This window comes from Pogona vitticeps, chromosome 6 (assembly GCF_051106095.1).
Source record: "Pogona vitticeps strain Pit_001003342236 chromosome 6, PviZW2.1, whole genome shotgun sequence".
Lineage (NCBI taxonomy): Eukaryota > Metazoa > Chordata > Lepidosauria > Squamata > Agamidae > Pogona > Pogona vitticeps.
In genome coordinates this window covers 6,299,774-6,320,669 of record NC_135788.1, presented here as the reverse complement: position 1 = coordinate 6,320,669, position 20,896 = coordinate 6,299,774, and the positions used below count along the sequence as shown (strand labels likewise).

Genomic DNA, 20,896 nt, shown 5'->3' with positions numbered 1-20,896 from the left:
CAGTACTCTCTGAAAACACTAAGAAAGGGTCTACTGAGAATTCCCGGAGAAAGCTCAGAAAAATCACTCTTGAGCTAAGCCAAGCAGAGCTTGCTCATCACTTTAAAACAAGCCTTAATTTACCACGTAAACTGAGAACTTTCTAAAGCATCAAAAAAATAGTTTGAGCAGACCACAACGTAAGCGACGGGCATCAGCCAACCAAAGCAAGCATGTACATTTAATGATATTCTGTTTATATAATGAGTGATTAGCCTCAAGTCTGCAAGATGACATCCCAATATGTTCTCACTAGGGACTCTCCACAACAACACGCACTCCTGTTGGGTCTGCGCAGCGTAAACCCAAAGTTGCGTACGTGGTTTGTGCGATTGTTCCGGTTGTCTGTTACACGTTTAGACATATCCAGGTCACAGACTCAGTTGTGTGCCTGGGCATAGAACAGACAGCCTGAAAACTGCAAAGTGGCTGATGCAACTTTCCTTATGTGCATGGCATTTCATAATGGGATGCTGGCTGCTGATTTTTCAGCTTGGGGACAGGAGGGTGAACCTCTAAGAAGTACAAGACTCCTGTCGAAAGCTTAGCTTAAGGAAGCTTCCCTCATCGGGTTCCCCCTGCATTGCTTTCCTTAGGTAAAATTCAGCAGCAGTCTTAATCCTACATCTTGTCAACTCTCTAGATTAAAAAAAAATCAGACAGCTGAATGCTCATGTAGGCAACAGGGCCAGGATTTATGAGTTCGTTTTTCCGTAGAATTAATGAAAAATAGTACGTAAAGGTAAAGGTTCCCCTTGAACTTTAGTCCAGTTGTGTCTGACTCTAGGGGGCGATGCTCATCCCCCGTCTCCAAGCCGTAAAGCCAGCGTTTGTTCAAAGACAGTTTCCGTGGTCACGTGGCCAGCGTGACTAGACACGGAACGCCGTGACCTTCCCATTGAGGTGGCCCTTATTTATCGACTCGCATTTTTACATGCTCTCGAACTGCTAGGTTGGCAGGAGCTGGGACAAGCGACGGGAGCTCACTCCATCACGTGGATTCGATCTGACGACGGCTGGTCTTCCAACCTTGCAGCCCACAGGCTTCTGCGGTTTAACCCGCAGCGCCACCACGTCCCCTTGAAAAATAGTACATTCACTTATATTCTGTAGACAAAGAACTTTTGGTTTCCTTTTTTTAAAAAAAGATAGAAGATAGAACCTGTCTAGAAACATTTAATAAATATACCAATAAGAAAATGTTCCAGCGAACAAGGCAACAAAGCCATACATGTTTTAAGGCTCCTGCTTTTGGCTGCCACTACCACTAATGAGCTTTCATTAGGCAATTCATTTAATAATAATAATAATAATAATAATAATAATAATAATAATAATAATAATAATAATAATAATAATAATAATAATAATAATAATAATAATAATAATAATAACAACAACAACAACAACAACAACAACAACAACAACAACAACAAGAAGAAGAAGAAGAACAAGAAGAACAAGAAGAACAAGAAGAAGAACAAGAAGAAGAAGAAGAAGAAGAAGAAGAAGAAGAAGAACAAGAACAACAACAACAACAACAACAACAACAACAACAACAATAATAACAACAATAACAATAACAACAACAACAACAACAACAACAACAACAACAACAATAATAATAATAATAATAATAATAATAATAATAATAATAATAATAATAATAATAATAATAATAATAATAATAATAATAATAATAATAATAATAATAATAATAATAATAATAATAATGATGATGATGATGAAACATCTCGCTTGTGGATAAAACACACTTCAGCAGTCCCCATAGTCATTGGGGCTTCAGGAACATTATCAAGAAATGTCACACAGTGTTTATAAGCAGTTGCGGCTTTCGGAAATCACGCCACCATCAGAGCTACAAAAACCAGCAATATTATGAACAGCATAATATTGTGCCGAAATTGAACAGATACTTAGGTTTTCATCTTAGAGGTTCAGAGCTGGAAGGGACCCTCTGTCTCATTGAATCCAGCCCGTGTCCACGGTGGGAATCAAACTCCCAACCTCTGCAGCCAGAGACCTAAACTACTAAACATGCCCCCGATGAAACAGGTCCTAGGCTATAAAAGATACGGCAGTAAACATGCCCATCCCAAAATGTCCATCTGAAGAAGACTTCTTCGTTGGCTTTGTTGCAAGAAACATGACAGCTCCCACTCTCACGGCTATTAGGGAAAGAGAGAAAATGCCCCAGGATTACACGGCCATTTTCCTACATATGGTGGCAGCAATGGGCCTCCTATCGTCGTGCTAAACATTTTCATCCGACAGCTGTGGCAAGACTGAGACCTTTTGTTCCCCAGTCCCGACCGCTGTTAACGTTTTTCGGGGACTCATAGATACTAACAGGTGTGCTGAGGGCAAGAACAAAACTGTGACAGGCAGGTTTTGCTTGCCCACATAGGAGGAGGAGGAGGTTCCTGGAAGAGCAAACTGTACTCCTGATGAAGCTCAAGATGGCTGACCCTTATAATCCCACAGCGGCGTGGAGAGGATTTCCACAATAAACAGGCTGAACAGCTTGGCGTAGGCACGATGCCACCCAAACATATGTACATGCAGAGAAGAACGATGAAGATGTACCATGCTAACTAACTCCATCAGAAAACAGGGACAAAAAGATGAAACAATGCAATGCGCTTGGAGATTGTTCAAAGTAGTTCCTGGATTATCTTTGTTTATCTGTATTGAAGTGAGATAGGGTCCGTCCATTTTAACAAATTCTACATGATGAGGAAAGCCATGTCTTTCAGGGGAACAAATCTAGAATGTGCTTTCAAGGAAGGTATTCTAGATGTCGTTAGCCCTGTGACTCTAATTATTGAAAACTCAGGAGGGCATTAGACCTTAGAGGCATATGGGCCCTGGTTATCTCCAAAATAAACAGCTGCACTTTTTTTTTTTTAATCAGTGAGCTACTTCTGAAGATTTTCTGGAAGGTTCAGCTGATACAAAACCAGCTGCCAGTTTTCTGGCTGAGGATGAGAAAATCTCAGAAAGCCACCAACCTCATGCTAGCCCTTCCAACTCCCTGGAGGTTTCTTGAGTCTCTTCAAAGATCCGATCTTAAGGTTTTTAATAATCTGAATTGGGACCAGATTAGGAACACCTTTAGACATATAATCCTATTCAATCTGCTTTGGAAATCGTACTTGAATTTGAACCAGGAAGGTCAGCAAGGTTGCTGTGCATTTGAGACAAGACTCTTTCCAGTGGGTGGTCCCAGATCTTTCGAATTCTTTCCCAACTGTTTGACACTTTCCTTCTTTAACTCTGGCTTTTACAGAAGCCTTGAAAACTTTTCACTTCAAGAGTCTCTTTGCTTGATTCTACATGTTATAAACTATTTCTTGTTCTGTTGGTCTGAAATCCATACTGTTCTTCTTCAATACATACTTTAGTAGACCACAGCCCTAAACACGGGCTGAAAATACGTTAAATAAATACATTTATTCAGGGGTAAATGAAAAATTGAGCCAATTGGGGCCCACCAAATTTAATGTCCACGTGTTCAGAAATTAACACATTCGATCATGAATGGGCACAGTTTTAAACATCCCATTCATACCCATTCATAGCTCGTTTATTTATTTATTTATTTATTTATTTATTCATTCATTCATTCATTCATTCATTCATTCATTCATTCATTCATTCATTCGATTTTTATATGTGTGTGTTTTACAGCTGCCAGAAACCCCAGCCAGAACATTCGCTTTGTGGGAGTTTCAGTCAAAAAAGTTATGTCTCCCAATCTCTGTACAAAGAATTATGGGACTGGCCTAAATAATTCATTATGTTGAAATTATTGCAACCTTCGTATGCTGCCTTTAAGACAGTGGTCCCCAATCTTCGGCCTCCAGATATTCTTGGACTTCAACTCCCAGAAATCCTGGCCAGCAGAGGTGGTGGTGAAGGCTTCTGGGAGTTGTAGTCCAAGAACACCTGGAGGCCCATGGTTGAGGACCACTGCTTTAAGAGGTTTTGTCTGGGAGGAACATTTCCGGGCTGGGGAAACTGTCAATCAATCCAGCAGTAACCAATCGTTCGCCCTCTGCCTCAGATTTTGAAGACAGACACGCCTCTTTACTCAAGAGTTTTTCCCCTCACTTTTTCAGTGAGAATTCAGATAGCTATGTAGTCAGCAGCCTGTACTGTATTCAGTTAGAGTCATGAAGGCAGTATGAAGCTAGTTAATCAGTTAAGTTCTGTCCACGTAAGCATTCATCGTTTTTCTACACTATGATGTTTTTGATCTATCCAGAACTGTTAGTAAATGTAACTTTTTTATTCTTTCTCTTACCAGTATCTCTGAGTGAACTGTTAAGACTGTGAGCACCAGCTGAGGAGAAATAAGCAGTAAGGAGTGGTCTACTGTGGGGAGACTGGAAGCTACTTCTACTCTGAAGGTCCCTGAACTTTTTATGCTACTGAACTAGAGGTTTTCAGTCAATAATGTCATACTCTGCAAAGACATTACACCCCAGTTCATCTGACAGCAAAAATACTCCCAACTCTGTAATACTAGAGGGGCTCTGAACCTGTTGAGACGAAGGTATATTTCCAACACTTACAAAGTTATCCTTCCAGGCATGCAGCTCTTTCAGTGCTGCATATTTGAGACATCATCCATACAAAATAACCAAGTGATTTCCCAGCTCACCAATTACAAAGCAAAACCATGCTAATTTCATCAAAGGCATATGGAGAGAACCTCATGTTACAATATGCATACAACTTGGTCCTGCTACTAGACCAAAATCTGCATCTTGTCTAATGAGATCTTAAGATTTTTTTTAAAAAGTGGAGCGATCTGTGTGGATATCTTTAGGCATTATCTCTTAAAAAATCCTTAGAAAGAGTCGTTGGAAGCTGGTAATATTGTGGTAAAGTACTTCACTGGGAGCTGGGATGACCCATAGGTGATGACAGATTGGATGACTCATCTCTCTTCCTCCACCCTCCGAAACAAAGCGTACGGGGCAATGAAATCTCTTTGTGGGGCTAAATGTGATCCAGTAACTGAACTGGGTCTAAAACATCATTGGGCAATTCGTGCGTCTCCAAAGGTGGTTAAACTACAACTCCTAGGAGACCCATCCAGCTCAGCCAATGGCATGGGATCATGGGAGCTGAAGTCCAACAGCATCTGGAGGGCCAAAGATGGTCCATTCTAGTCTTAAAAGGGGCAGAAGAACTGACTCTGGCTCTGCGTGCAATCCGGTGAGACTCTGGGTCCCCCCAGACATCTGATCAAGAGTCTTTTGGAGAGCGGATGCTGTCAACACTCATCTTACGCTCAACCTGTTTATATATGTAAATAAATCTTATATAATAGAAAGACTGCAGGTCTCTCACGTCCTCTTTCTAAGGAGACCAAAGGATGAGTGAGCACTAGAGAACCCTAGGACTTCTCACGCAGAAGTAGGGTGGGCAGAGGCAAGATCATAAGTAACAGAATAAAAGAGGCATTTGTGACCAAGATAAAGGGAATAAGGACGTTTTAAAAACCCTACACCTCTTGGCTTACTGTAGGCACAAAGAACAGGTGGTTGCAACTGAAGAATCCGCAAGAACCGGTGCAAGGGAACTGAGCGGCAACATGTCATTTTATCCTTTATTTCCTCACCCCTCTTTCTGAGAAATAACTCATGGAAAGAGGCAGAGGTACAAATACCACCCTTACGTCAGTGTTCCTGCTCCCACTGCTACACATGGTTGGGTAAAGGAAGGAACATATGGTTGTTCCTGCCCTCCCTACCCCCTGGCAAGCCAACCCACTGACCCTCATTGGCTTCAATGTATTCTCTACCATATCTAGCTCCGCTCTCAACATGAACGATCCTTTCGCATTCAGGAATTAAGGACAGGATTTCAGTCCAATCACAGACCTATGAGAAGGCGCACACCCTTGTGGAATGGGGGATAGGGTGGGAATCCCGTGCAATTTTTGCCTGGCCTGGCTTCTCGTTCTCTGCAAGGCAGTCATGCTTGAAGATAAGAAATGGCTCTTGCAGAGAACGTACCCAAGGGAGCATCTCTTCGCGACTCTTGATGCTGAAGAGACTCAGGATGGGCTACTTGGCTGAGGAGTGAGGCCAGTGGCATGCATTCATTTGCCTGATTGCAGTAAAAGAACTAGGCTGGTCCTAGTGAGGTAAACCCCCAGGTGGAATCCTCCAGCTTTCCAGTATATCTACTTGTATCTGCTCTAGGTTGTCAGCAACCTCTCCGTTGTGTTCTCGAAGGCTTTCATGGCCAGGATCTGATGGTTGTTGTGGGTTTTTCGGCCTCTTTGGCCTTGTTCTGAAGGCTGTTCTTCCTAACGTTTTACCAGTCTCTGTGGCCGGCATCTTCAGAGGACAGAAGCCAGAGCACAGACAGAGTTCTGACTCCTGTCTTCTGAAGATGCTGGCCACACAGACTGGTGAAACGTTAGGAAGAACAACCTCCAGAGCACAGCCAAAGAGCCCGAAAAACCCACAACAACCAACCTCTCGATTCCTTGCATCAATTGGGAGAAAAACAGGCAGCCAGGCTTTAAAGCCATTCCACACACACACACAACTTTCTCTTCCCCCATTGCCACTCCTCCTGAGATACCCAGGGGCTCAGAGACAGGAAGAGGCAGAGGAGTTCCCTTACATTTCAATAGGCCCCCTCAGACCTGGCAACCGTCTGCAGTGGGACACTTTCCAGCTGATTTTAACCATTGACTGGGCCTCAGAGCTACTTAGCAATTATGCCATGGCAGTAAAGCCGTTCCACTCAAGAAAGGCCCATGAAGCTGGCTTTGGGGGACTTCAACAGAAACAGCACTAAGCCTAGATCCGTCATGACTAAAGAATTTATCCAGATATAAAAGGAGACACAAAAGCGTTCTGAGCCCGTAATGCGGATATGCCCTCTAAATGAGCACAACAGGCATGCTCTCATCCCTATGCCTCACTGAGAATATCAGTTTTATCGGGGGGGGGGGTACAGAGGGGATCATTCCCAATGGAGACTTATCCATGCCCACACCAGGTTACAATTACCGAGATTCTCAGTAAGAAGTCATGGCTGTTTGGCCAGCATAAACCTGTTGTATGTGCAGCGGGCATCAGCGAAGACGGATGTTTTAAAAACCAAATAAAACAAAGCTCTGAAGCATTCATCCAATTGATGTAGAAATATACTTGCCAGAATATTTAATTTTATTTTTCCCCACCTTCAAAAGATGGAGGGATTTGCATCGATGTGGCCTCACACTTACCTACAACGAGCTTTTAGCTCATTTTCCATGGCTTCATTCAGCATAATTCCACTCTTGGTTCGCAAAAGCATCCTCCCCCCCCATCGTCAAAGTGAGCATCTGTTGCTATAGCGCCTCCGTGAGATTTCCTAGACGACCACATAGGTGCCAAGGGTGCTTTCCGTTGGCCGCCCACGCCACTTAATTTTCAAAAAAGACTTTCTTTTTTTTTTTAAGGGAGAAAGTAGCACCGAGGAGAGGCCTTAGGGCCGAAAATGGATAGGATAGCTGTCAAGAACAACAGGATGACCCCTGCCAGGTTCTATGGAATTTAGACCAATGTGTCTTTTTGCGAACATGGTATGTTTTCTCTCCTTCCAGCTGAAGTGGGAGACGAGTGCACTGTTCTCAGCTTTGAGGAACAACAGCAGTAAAGGAGCCACACAAAGCTGTATTGTCCTCGTCGTTGAGCTGCGAGGGTTCGGATATCACAGCAATGAAGAGACCAATTAATCAAAGAGGGCTCATGAGCAATACACTTCACAGAGGAAGAAAGGCTTTAAACTAGGTAAAGTTTAGTCACTAGAATTACCCAGCATGGTGTTAGTCTGTGGAACTCCTTGCCACAGGATGTGGTGGTGATAGGCATCTGGCCTTGGTGCCTTGAAAAGGGGATGGGACAGATTTCTGGAGGAGAAGTCCATTGCAGGTGACAAGCCATGATGGGGATGTATGATCTCCAGGCTTAGAAGGAAGGGACCTCCAAATGCCAGATGCAGGAGAGAGGTATCAGGAGACAGGTCTCTGGTTGTCTCGTGTGGTTCCAAAGGCATCTGGTGGAGCCACTGTGAAATATAGGAAGCTGGACTAGACCCTTGGCCTGATCCAGCAGGGCTGTTCTGATGTTCTGATGTTCTTAACTGGACGTCCATTCTTCACCTCCTTTAGCCTGAATTCATATCAGGACCTCTAGTAGTCAGTCTTCAGCTCTCCAATCCCTCTGCAGTGAGAGGTTTGGGTCTCCTCTCCATCTGACCGACCCTATAGGTCCTGTGAATCAAGGGCCCCCCTCAGTTGTCACACTGGAGAAAGCAACAGTCCTCACTGAGCGCATGGTCAAACAACGAGGTCATAAACCAGTGGACTGAAACCTGACCCTGTCAAACATCTCCTTCCCAGAGGGTTCCTCCACCTGACCACACTCTCCACCTCAAGGAGCCACACCATCTCCTCACATCACTCTTTTCACTTGAGGTGTGCCTGCAACTTCATCCATGCCTATGGTTCCTGCCCAGAGCTTGGAAACATGATCTTTTTTAAAGGATGAGAACATGGTTAGAGGTGGGGTGTCTCAGGCATTCCCAGAGTCCTGGTCCAAAAAAGAGAGGAATGCATCCAAGCCATAGTCCTACCTTTGGTCCAGCCGATCATAGCATCACCCGGGTCAGACCGTCACTGCATCACCTGTAGCCCCAGACCTGACAGACTGGTCTACCATTTGCTGCAGTAGACAGAATTTTAATGCACTTCAAATTCTTTTTAAATATCCACACAGTGGGATTTCTTTTTTAGTCCTATCAGAGCAGAAGTGGCTTGCAATTCACTTTTATTCCATAATAACAGGGCAAAAGCTTCTCCTCTCTGAGAATATGTAAGGTAAAATTATAAACATGCCAGGTTTTTGGGGGGGGGGGGGCGTTGATTGGTTTCCATATCAATTTAATTTTCTCTATTGGACTAAATATGACAGATTTGCTGAAACATATACATATGCAATGTTGGGATTCTAGCTCCATTATGTACGTTGCAATTTCCCATTACCCTTTGTCCTGTATTCCTGCATAGCATCTGCGCTTTTCTTTCATAATGGAGCAACAATTTCCTTTCTGCCACCCCCGGTCCCTGAGAAATCATAATGAATGCAGGAAGTGTGATATTGTGCTGAACTCGAAAACTTGCATCAAAACAACATTAAAAAAAAAACTAAGATCATGGCCACTGGTCCCATCACCTCCTGGCAAATAGAAGGGGAAGATATTGAGGCAGTGTGACAGATTTTACTTTCTTGGGCTCCATGATCACTGCAGATGGTGACAGCAGCCACGAAATTAAAAGACGCCTGCTTCTTGAGAGGAAAGCGATGACAAACCTAGACAGCATCTAAAAAAGCAGAGACATCACCTTGCCAACAAAGGTCCGCATAGTCAAAACTATTTTTTTTCCCGTAGCGATGTATGGAAGTGAGAGCTGGACCATAAATAAGGGTGACCGCCGAAGAATTGATGCTTTTGAATTGTGGTGCTGGAGGAGACTCTTGAGAGTCCCCTGGACTGCAAGGAGAACAAACCTATCCATTTTGCAGGAAATCAGCCCTGAATTCTCACTGGAAGGACAGATCCTGAAGCTGAGGATCCAGTACATTGGCCATCTTATGAGAAGAGAAGACTCCCTGGAAAAGACCCTGATGTGGGAAAGCATGAAGGCAAGAAGAGAAAGGGACGACAGAGGTTACCTAACTGAGGTAATTGGTTCCATTGTTCTAACTATGGAACCCATTACCTCAAGAGGTGGTGACTGCTCCCATTCTGAAGGCATTCAAAACAAAACTGGACCACCATCTGTCAGAGCTGCTTTGATTTGGATTCCTGCCTTGAGCAGGAGGTTGGACTCGAAGGTCTTAGAGCCCCCTTCCATTAATCTTCAGCTCTGTGATTTGAAGACCTGCTTAGGTCAGTGTTGGCAAAGTTGCAGCCCTTCAAATATCGCTCAGATTCCAACTCCTAGCATGCCAAATACACATAGTCATGATAAGGGACGATGGATGCTATAGTTCACCAGTGGAACAACAACAGGAAAGGAAACATCTGTCGCTGGATCCGAAAACAATTCAAACATAGAAAGCAGACCTACCGTGTCATCCGCCATTGGTTTCTCCGTGAAAACAGGGGGCAACAGCACCTCCGTGGGTGTCGTAGGATCTGGACTTCCTCCGCCTCCGATCAGGGAAACCACGCCGTTGCAATCCACCGAGCTGTTCCTCTTGCCATTGAGTGTGTACTTTGGAGAGCTGTGGCTCGTTTGACTCAGCGCGCTCAGCCGCCTCCCGTTCCTCGGAACCAGCAAGGACCCGTGTTGGCTCTCACTCTCCCCGACGGTACTGATGTCGTCATCGGCGAAATCTGCCTCCGAACCGAGGTCCCTGCTCCGCAGCCGGAAGCTGAAGACACTGCCGTGGCTGGCCTTGCGCTTCGTGGAGTTTTCCATGGACCCCGAGGTAAAGCCCAGGACAGTCTTGAAGCAAAAGGGTGGGAAAGGGTTAGAGGAGCAAAAGGGTTAGAAAACTGCCAATTTTTACAACCGATGCATTCAACGTTGGGAAGATGTCCAATTCTACTCTCATCAATGAATAGCAGCACACCTTTTGTTATCATTCAGTTTTATGGAGGATAGTGAAGGCGAGGCAAATGCCTTGTTCCAGACTGCTAGGATGCCCCACGACAACAGCTAGCGATTGGGCTGAATGCTTCTCCTGCCCCTTGCACAAACAATAGAGAGTGCACACGGTAGTCCTCATGGGGCTGGTTCTAGCTGTGTGGCACCCAGTTGCCGATCCTGACAGTGAATGCATTTTAACACATGTTCTCGGGTAAAACTGCTTTTCTACTGCTTCTCAATGTATATCAATCGAAGCCAGAGAGAGGGACCAGGTGACTTTCCAAATGCTGCCTTACTATCGCCTCCATATCACTGGCTATTCTGGCTAAGGCTGATAGGAGTTGCGGTCCAACTGTTGGGCCACTTGTTCCCCATCCATGCTCTAAACATCCTGAACATAGTTCCAGCAGTATGTACTCCTCCCAAGCAAGATCCAGATATTTGAAGAGTTCATGTTGTTTCTGTGCATGTAGCATTTCCTTCTCCACGTTCCCACCTCTTCTGTCCATATGTACTGCTCATAAATCCTCATGGGTCACCCATTATCTCTTCTTGCCCATACAGATTCCCACTGTGAGCCCAGGAAACTAAAATCTGAACCCCTTTATCCAAATAACCAGTTAACGCATACTGTGGGACAGACCTACAGACGTATTAAAAGAGGACATTCTTTACTCCTGAAAGCCATCTAAGTACACAGCTGGAGCTTTTCTTATCCACTAATTTGTAAATGTGCTTGTTTTGTCTTGTGACTGATCTTCAGGACTGAAGCATGAGATTCCTTTAAAGTCTGATCTGCCCAAGACAAGTCTTCCTGAGTCACGTCTCTCCGACATGCTTTCTTCTCTAATCACAAGCTATGTATAATATCTGTTTCTGCCCTAAGTCACGGACCTACCTAGAGGTGGGCACAAATGGCTGGTTCAGCTTGGTTCGTTTCCTGGCCAAAGAGCTGATTTGTGGGTCGGTGGCCAGCCCCTTCCCGTGGGCACTCAGTCACTGTTCAGTTGGGAAATGAACCACACCGAACCGCCAAACCAGAGGTTCATGCGCATCTATTCTAAGAGGAACCATTTGGTATCTCTTAGCTCCATGGACTGGATCTCGTGGTTTCTCCCTCACCCCATAAAAACTATCCCAATCTTTTTCATGTTGAGAAACAACCCTAAGGCAGCACATAGGTATAGCCATGGCAACTTCCTCAATCAGGATAATGGCTAGAGAAAGCAACTGGCAATCACTGCAAGACATAATGGTCTATACTGGTTTCATGGACCCCACAGAGGAATTCTCCAGCGCCGATGAGTTTGAGCCCCCAAAACTGAGAACGGGGAGGAAATTACTGCCAACGGCAGTAATTTGCCTGTATGGTAAAAGAGGAAATGCTGTGGGGAAGCAATGCAAAAAAGATAAGGAATTGATCAGGCATGGCAGGACAAGCATAGGGAAGGCTGTGGTACCCAAGAATAATAGGAATGACTAGAGATGAGCATGAACCAGGTCTTCCCAGTTCATAAAGGCTCTCCTGCCTCCTTTGGCTCAACCGGTCCCTCGCCAGGCCCAGCCTGCGAGCTTCCTGCACTTCCTCCACTGATCTCCCGGTCCCGGCAACAGCTCAGGCTTTTCTGTCCCGCCCTCTCGGCTGATCTCCCAATCAGAAGTCTGTGCTCTTGCTGGCGACTGGGAGATTAGCCGAGGAGGCAGGGAAAGCAAGCAAGCTGGGCCTGGTGAGGGGCTGATCGGCTGAGGAGGCAGGGGAGGGAAGCCGCAGCACCTGTGCTGCCACCTTTACAAACTCTCTGTTCCTCACATTGGCCATCCTACTCTGCCTGACCTTGCATTGACCTTCATTTCACCTCTTGGAACGTTCCTACCTATTTGCTGTGACTAGCATCTGGACTGGTTAGATCCTGAATTGTTATTAACCTTTGGATCCTCCTCACTTGGTATATGTTTTTCTCTTGTTCAATCTTGGCATCATTTGCTGGACCTTTCTTTGCCTGGCCCGACTGTTTATGATGCCGTCCTTTCCCCTTCCTCAGCTTCTGGAGACTTAAACTCATCCTTGTTGAAAGACACACACACACCCAGCAGGGACATGACAGCCAGCAACATAAGAACCGGTACTGTCTTCTTCTTCCGCGTGTACAAGTGTACGCTGCCCCACAAGGTGCTACATGGAGGAAATTAAGCAAGATCAGGGGCCAGCACCACAATTCAACACAATAACAGAAACAGGACAGGGACACAGAAAAGAATGATGGCAAAGAAGAAGCAGCAAATGTTTCAAGTTGTTCACAAGCAAACAACCTGGTTTCTGTGATCATGTAATTGAAGCAGGCTCCTCTTGTCAGTACCATTAGGGGAGAGTGAAGGTCAGAAAATTATCTGCACCAAGATGACTTGCTTCGCTCATTTCCGAAGGTGCTCGGCGCATCATCCAGCCTGGCCGTCCTCTTTGGCACATGCTTTGTGCAGATGACAAATGCGCGGACGCAAAATGAAAAGACAACTCATCTGCTGAAGGAACACGCTGGGAAGAATGTTGCTTCCCTCCGCGTCCAGCCTGACATTTTTTTATTTAGCCTGCCAAAACCCATTCAGAGCACAGCGGCTCGCTCAGCCGTTTTGGCATGAACAATCTTGTAATTAGCAAGGCAACACACTCAATTAAACAATAAGAAAGCCTCTCACCAAAAAGAGGAGGAGAAGGAGGAGGAAGAAGAAGGAGGAGGAAGAAGAAGGAGAAGAGATCCCACAGAAACAAAACAATATAATACAAAATCCATTCATGTATTCCTGTGACAGAAGAGTTGTTCCAGATAGTTGTATGTCTGATTTACACCACTTATTGATCATCTTGGTTTCTATCCTTTGCATATTTTCAGCTTGTCAACTCTGGGACGAACAACTAAATACCAGGATAATTTTATGTGACCTGTTAATTTGTCAACACTTGAGAAGCTCTGAGCTAATGCTACTGGGGAAAGAAGTGGGAGCCACAGAGAGTGGTGACCCTGATGAGATGAAAACAGCGCCCTATGCCGAGTCAGAAAACTGGCAGTTCTAAGACTCCTATTGTCCACTCTAGCAGGCAACAGATCTCCAAGCCTCAGACAGGGAACAAACTTCTCTGTTCCTGATATGATACAGTATTCTCTATTCCTGATCCTCTCCTGAGGCCAAGAACTAAACTGAAGGCTTTCCACACATAACACAGGAATCTTAAATCGGAGTGAAGAACTTTGGCCCTCTATATGTTTCCAATAACCTGGACATTCTGGTTAGGACTTCCAAGAACTGAATTCCAAACAATCTGAGGAATCAAGATTCCATGTCTAAAAAGATAAGAGATGCACTTGGAATCAAGCTGATTCTTAAAAATTGAGAACTTCATAGGGTTTCATGGTACAAGATATATTTAAGAGGTAGTTTTTTCCCCATGCCATCTGCCAGTGAGTTTCCATAACTGAGCAGAAACCAGACTTCCTGACCCTCAGTCCAACACTCTATCCATTACATTAAACTGACTCTCCATTAAGTAACCTAAAGACCAAAGGCTTTAGACCAGTGGTCCCCAACCTTGGGCCTCCAGATGTTCTTGGACTACACCTCCAAGAATCCTTCACCACCACCTCTACTGGCCAGGATTTCTGGGAGTTGAAGTCCAGGAACATCTGGAGGCCCAAGGTTGGGGACCACTGCTCTAGACCATTCCCAAAACCTTATCAAGAGCTCCCCGCCCCTATATCTCTTAATTAAATCTGGGTCCTGCAGTCCAGGAAGAAAATCCTGCCTACAAGTAGAACGATTATTGTTTCCAATGGAACTTGCATAGGAATGTTCACTTTAGGCAAAGACTAACCATCCTTTGTTGGCCATCCTCCGATTCAGATACTGGAGCTTTTGGATCTTCCCCATCATCTTCCGCGCCTGAGGATTTCTTTTTCCTTCTTCTGCTCCTTCGTTCTTTGGAATGTTTCAATGCCAAAGGTGACATTTCAAAAGAGCTAAGCGACGCCGAATCGATTCCTCGAGCTAATGCCTGAAAAGATGGGAATGAAGTAGAACATACACTACTGTCTTTGATGGCCATATATGCAGACTTTTTAACCATGCCCGGGAGTTACCTTTGTATATTCTCAATTGAGCCAAAGCTCAAAGCAAACCTAGACTTCCTTCTCAAGCAACCTGGAGCAATTTCAAAAAAAGGCACATGAGTTTTGAGATGATAGCTGAATATTCTCAGGGAAGGAGTGTACATTTTTATTTATATTGATAAGTGTACCACTTTATACAGGCAGAGTTTAAATTTAGGTGAGAGCAGAAAGGTTTAGTAAGAGAACTTTCAACTAGAATTGTAGGGATAGGAAAGGAAACATGCTCTGGGTGACCCCTTCTCATTATTATTTTTTTCCTTCTGTTGAAGCCACCCGTTTTTCAGGATATGCCTCTCGTTTCGAGTTGTTCTTCTCTAAGGTAAATGGCAAGTGCCATCCTGCCACAAATCCCCCAGAGGTGTTGTGCATGATGACACAACCTTGTTTTGAGGCTTTGAAAAGTGCCACAAAAATGGCACCTCTCCTGACAAAGCCATACCATTGTGTTCTCTTTTGCCTCAGTTTTTCTCCTGGGGGGAAAAAGAAAATCACCCAGATCCTCTTATCTGCCATGTTGCCACCTGCAGATCAAGAAAGCTTGGTTTCACTGGGCCTGTGATAGTATTACTGTGGTGCCACTAAAACATATAGTGTATACTCCTATTGGGGCCAAACCATAGATAGCTGGGGAGCCAGATGGGCAAAAGGTGGAAAAAAAATGCATTAACAATAGGAAAATAAAGCCCAAGCTGGAAATCTTTCATGTCTACTGTCTAGTAGACAATCTGGGACTGCTCTAGAACCGGTGAATATTTCACTGGCTGCAAATGTTCCAAACTCCAAGTCTAGCAGCTCACCACATAAGAAGTAGCCCACAAAAATCAAGAGTTGCTAATTTTTGCCCAAGGATGGGGAACACGTGGCCCTCCAGATCTCATTGGATTGCAGCTCCCACTAGGGAGGGCCATACATTCTCCATCCTTGCCCTAGACTCAGCTGTAGCTGACTGCTTACAAGGCTGGTGGAATGTCACGCATGACGAATGCCTTGCCAAGAAATCACGACCATATAGAAAAAGTGTGCGCACACCATGTACACTTATGGGTTCAACAACTCTGCATGCAATTATTTCTCCACATGATGACGTGTCAGGCCAGTCATAACACAGGGGATATGCACAGCACAGGGAATCACTGTGGCAATCTTATACATGAAGTCACTCTCAACTTCCGACTACTTATAGTCACTTGGGTTTACTGGCAGCAGATGTGTTGAATGTCTGTTAAAAACAAGGACTTGGTTCTTTTATTGTTAATATTATTATTATTATACTCTTCATAAAAAATATTCCCATGCTTACCAGAGAAATTAATGGCTTTTTATTCAATGTTTGCTACCCTTGCCATTAGTTCGAGTTAATTAGCATTCTTTTCAGATTTGCTCTATTGATCTTCCAACTTCAAACAGCCATTAGTATCCCATTATTCAACAAGCAGAATAGGGATGGTGGAAGGAGTCGGCTGTTTAAATGTCGCCAGGGTTGCCCTTGTGGAAATAAAACCACCCATCCACTACACATCAAACCTCTCCCCCAGGATAGAGATACAATGCAATAGCTCTGATTCATACAAGTGAAGATGCCGTCATCTGCTTTAGGATGGCTGGTCCTTCAGGAACCGTGACTCTTGTGAGTTGATATGAATTAAATGAGCTGCCTCTGTGAGACGACACCATCCCCTTCTATATGTATGAGAGGGAAGTCCCAAACTATTAAAGTTCCTTCCTTAGGATGTTTGACTTGACCCTTCCTTCTTCTCCACCTGCTGGCCCCTGAAAGTCCACCTCTTTAGATATGCTTTTGGGGAGCCAACTGGCAATAGAGAAAAGGAGATTTATTGGGCTTTTAAAGCTTGTTTGGTACTTTAAAAAATATTTGGGTATTCTGAAAAATATTTGTATTTCATAGTTCTAAAATTTGAATGTGCATTTTTAATTATTCGTAGAGCTTATTTTTAAGCCACCTTGGCTGACCTGAATGTTCTAATGGCCAATCCACCGGTACATTTAGACTGCAGATGGGCAACAACAAGCTTTTGCCATCCTGACAAAACTGGAGGTGGAGACAGTAGGAGTGACTGTGAACATCACCCTGAGCATCTTGGAGGAAAGATGAGCTTCAATGTAATAAATAAGTAGAAATATCCAGAGTAGTGCATAGCACTAATGGGGTGACATATACGTCCATCTGTCCGTCCGTCCACTCGTCCAACCAACCAACCAACCAACCAACCAACCAACCAACCAACCAACCAACCAACCAACCAACCAACCAACCAACCAACCAACCAACCAACCAACCAACCAACCAACCAACCAACCAACCAACCAACCAACATCCCTAGAAACAATCAACTTAGTAAATTCCAGAAATGTATGGCTTCACTTTCCATACTGCACAGATATGGAAGGTAGTTTAACCTAACCTGCAGGGGGGAAGATAGTTTAACCTAATGCACTAAGTTGTTATTGCCTTCTCAACTAACCGCTTCTTTATGAATGGTAGAGTTTTGCTGTTGTTTCCATATTCAGTCATAGTATCAAGATAGCATTCCTCCCCTCCCCACTAAATTTGACTTCAGAACTATTTCTAGCACCTCTTGGTGTTATCAGACTTTTCCTGCAGTGATCCTTCCAGATAGCTGACGCAGAGAGCATGCAGCTCAGGCATGTAGAGGCAAAAAGGCCATCTTATCTCTCTGTTATATATGTGTAGGCTATTGATGTTCTTTAAGGCCAGGGTTTCTGTTTATTGCTCTGGATCCATGGTCACAGCAGGTTCTGTCACTTTGTGGGATAAGATTTTGGTTGCCAATAATAATAATAATAATAATAATAATAATAATAATAATAATAATAATAATAATAATAATAATAATAATAATAATAATAATAATAATACCATCAGAGCTACAAAAATCAGCAATATTAGGAACAGCATACGTACTGCGCCAATATTTAACAGATACTTAGGTGTTTGGTTAAAACCTGTATCTGTTATATAATACCAGTCAACGTTTTTATAGTTTGGATTGACTGCGTCTGGTGTTTTTGAATAATAATCTGCATCAGCAGAAATAGCACAGGCTGCATTGCTGTTTTCCTGGGAAAACCAGAGATTACACGGAAAGGGACCTCATGGCAGGGAGCATTGCCTCTGCCCAAATGTTTGAAAGTTTATCTGCACTAGCACATGGCTTTTGAGCACATGTTTGGTGGTTGCTTAACCATAGTTTAGAGAGCTGTGGGAAGAGAACCAAATTTCATACTTCATCTCAGTCACAAACTGGCTGACTGCCCATGATTGAGTATCTTCCAACCATGCCCTCCTCCAGACTTGCCACCATACAGTTCCCATCTTCCCTAGCTTGCACCCTAGCGGTGCTGAAGGGAGTTGTGAGTCTCCTGGACTGCAAGGAGATCAAACCTATCCGTTCTGAAGGAAATCAGCCCTGAGTGCTCAATGGAAGGACAGATCCTGAAACTGACACTCCAATACTTTGGCCATCTCACGAGAAGAGAAGACTCCCTGGAAAAGACCCTGATGTTGGGAAAGTGTGAAGGCAAGAGGAGAAGGGGACGACAGAGAACGAGATGGCTGGACAGTGTCACCGAAGCAACCAACATGAAATTGACACAACTATGGGAGGCAGTGGAGGATAGGAGGGCCTGGCGTGCTCTGGTCCATGGGGCCATGAAGGGTCAGACACGACTTAATGACTGAACAACCACAACCCTGTATATGGGTCTCTGCACTGATAGCAGGAGTTAGTTGTGCCTCTCTGTGCATGGAGGCAATGCCGAGGAATGGTCCTGTGTCCTAAGACCTATTGACAGGACAGCCATCACCTCAAATTCATGTGCCTTCTTTCCTGTTTCAATTCTAAGGCTGCACATTCTTCAGACATATGGAGGACTCCCCTGCAGGAAAGTGTAACACATTCTGGCATATTTTCCTCGCCTCTGATTGCTGTGAGATTTTTCACCCCTACAGGGAGTTAAAAAGACCGCCACCATTTTCCCCACAAGGAACAGCTTTTGGAAAGGAATATATATATATCACCTTCCAGTTTTGAATTTAAAACCCACACATTAAAAGCCTTGTTGTTTTATGCAAAGTACAAGCTTTTCTGCACAAAATGCCTTTGTGTGTGTGTGTGTGTGTGCAAAAAAGCACTTCCGTGAACTTTTTACAAAAAGGTAAAAAAAATGTGGCAAATGCAAAGGAAGGAAGGAAAGAAGAAAGGAAGGAAGAACAAGAGAAGCAGAGATTCAAGTTCCTACTGCTGAAAAAAAGACAAATCAAGTTTGTTCTGTGTTGCAACAGAGACCCAAAACTAGCATGAATGAGTGGAAATAGTAGGGAAGAAAATCTGAGAGAGACATCAGGAGAAAATTCCTGACAGCAAGAGTCGTTAAGAGTGGAACAGCCTCCTTTGGGAAGCAGAAGGCTGTCCATCACAAGGATTTAAGTTGAGACTCTGAGGCCATCTGCTAGGGATTCTGTTGTTCCAAGATTTCCACACTGCAATGAATCAGCAGCATTTTACAGATGACTTTCCTCTCTAGTATTCATTAGATTCAGCTGTGCTATGCAGATATATTCTTGTCTTCTTGTGATGCTAACACTGGAGTAGGGCCTCGGTCTTTACTCAAAACAGTGGGCTGCAGTTACTAAATGACATACAATGATCTTTGTGAACTCATCACTTACAAGAACGAAGAGGTTGCACAGGCTCTGGAGAGGAAAAAGTAACATTTAGAAGCAGGAGCAAAAAGTGCTGGAAAGCACAGAACGCCTGCCATACAGATACTATCAATGATATCCATCTCTATTTTCCCTCCGGCATGTTTTAAGTGTCCTAGCATGCAAAGATGTGTGGGGATCAGTAAGCGAGCAGCAGCCATGCCTTAAGACATCTTCCGAATACAGCCTTGAAAATGTAAATTCATGACATAGGAATGGCTCCTCTTTTGTGCAGCTAAGCCACACCATGAACAGATTCATAGATTTGTCCTTCTGGATCTCTTATCAGCTCTTCAGATGCGAAACAGAAAATGGTGGCTTTGCCTGCCCATATAAACAATTCCTTCTACTATCTCTTTCTAAGCCGATTGTTTGACCAGAGGGAGCAAGGAATCACTGCTGGACAGCCAGAACATAAATACAGATTGCAGGAAATGTTTACAATGATACTTAATTGTATTAAATATTAATAAAATACGATTGCATCGAATAAGGCTTTGTGCTTAATCTGTGGATTTTGCAGGCTTTGGTCAGAAGACTGGAAAATGGGAGCAAGTTTATCTCTTAGCAAAGAATTCAGGTAGAACACTGCATGCTGGCTTTGCCTTAGGTCTAAATAAGTAACAAGGTCACAAGCTAAAATACATTTTATTAAACGAATGTGAAACGTTCCAGGTAGGCATCAAAATTATTCCAGGTGATGGAGTCCATAAAGGCTCTGCACTCAGAAAAAAAATTTAATATCAGGGATAAGTGTAGATCCTGTTCCCATGAGGTGCGGCACTTTTTATTACATGCAAATCTTAAAAAGAAGGGTTGGGGGTCGGAAATCACTGAAATATTTATCTCTCAATCGTAGTGTGAAGCAAGGTTGGTTCATGGGTGGCAAGGGCTCTTAAGGATGCCCCATTGACCTTGGGAGACTATATCTTAATTCTGGTTAGTGGCAGCTGGTGCTGGACCATTATCTTTGTTTTCAATAATGCATCAGATGCGAAGCTCATCCCAAGTAATATGGAGCAAGATGAACCGTAGCCATGGCCCCTTTCTTCCCCCAAATGCCTAAGAATTACTCCAAAGTCAGAATAGTCCGGAATATAAAATCCTGATGGCCATAGAACAAATGAATTCATAGAAGTTGTGGCAAGGGCTCAAGGAATCAATTATGTTGTTGCTCCCGTGGAGAAGTAACCCAATCTGGTAAGAGTAGACCGTGCAGTTTTGTGATTAGGGACCACCTTTCTCAGAAGACAAGACAAG

At 44.0% G+C, this 20,896-nt stretch overlaps 1 protein-coding gene across 6 annotated transcripts in view; it reads right to left on the bottom strand.

Annotated features, from left to right (window-relative positions):
* Positions 1-20,896, bottom strand: part of LOC110071938 (sodium channel protein type 5 subunit alpha) — a 281,534-nt gene that overhangs the window by 134,626 nt on the left and 126,012 nt on the right. For 5 of the 6 annotated variants that reach the window (XM_073002844.2, XM_078378169.1, XM_078378172.1 and 2 more), the window contains 2 exons: positions 14,598-14,777; positions 10,208-10,588 (listed from right to left, as the gene is read on the bottom strand). In XM_073002844.2, coding sequence (XP_072858945.2) covers positions 10,208-10,588; positions 14,598-14,777 — 561 coding nt within the window. The remainder of the gene's footprint in view (positions 1-10,207; positions 10,589-14,597; positions 14,778-20,896) is intronic. The other variant, XM_078378173.1, reaches the window with a different exon arrangement.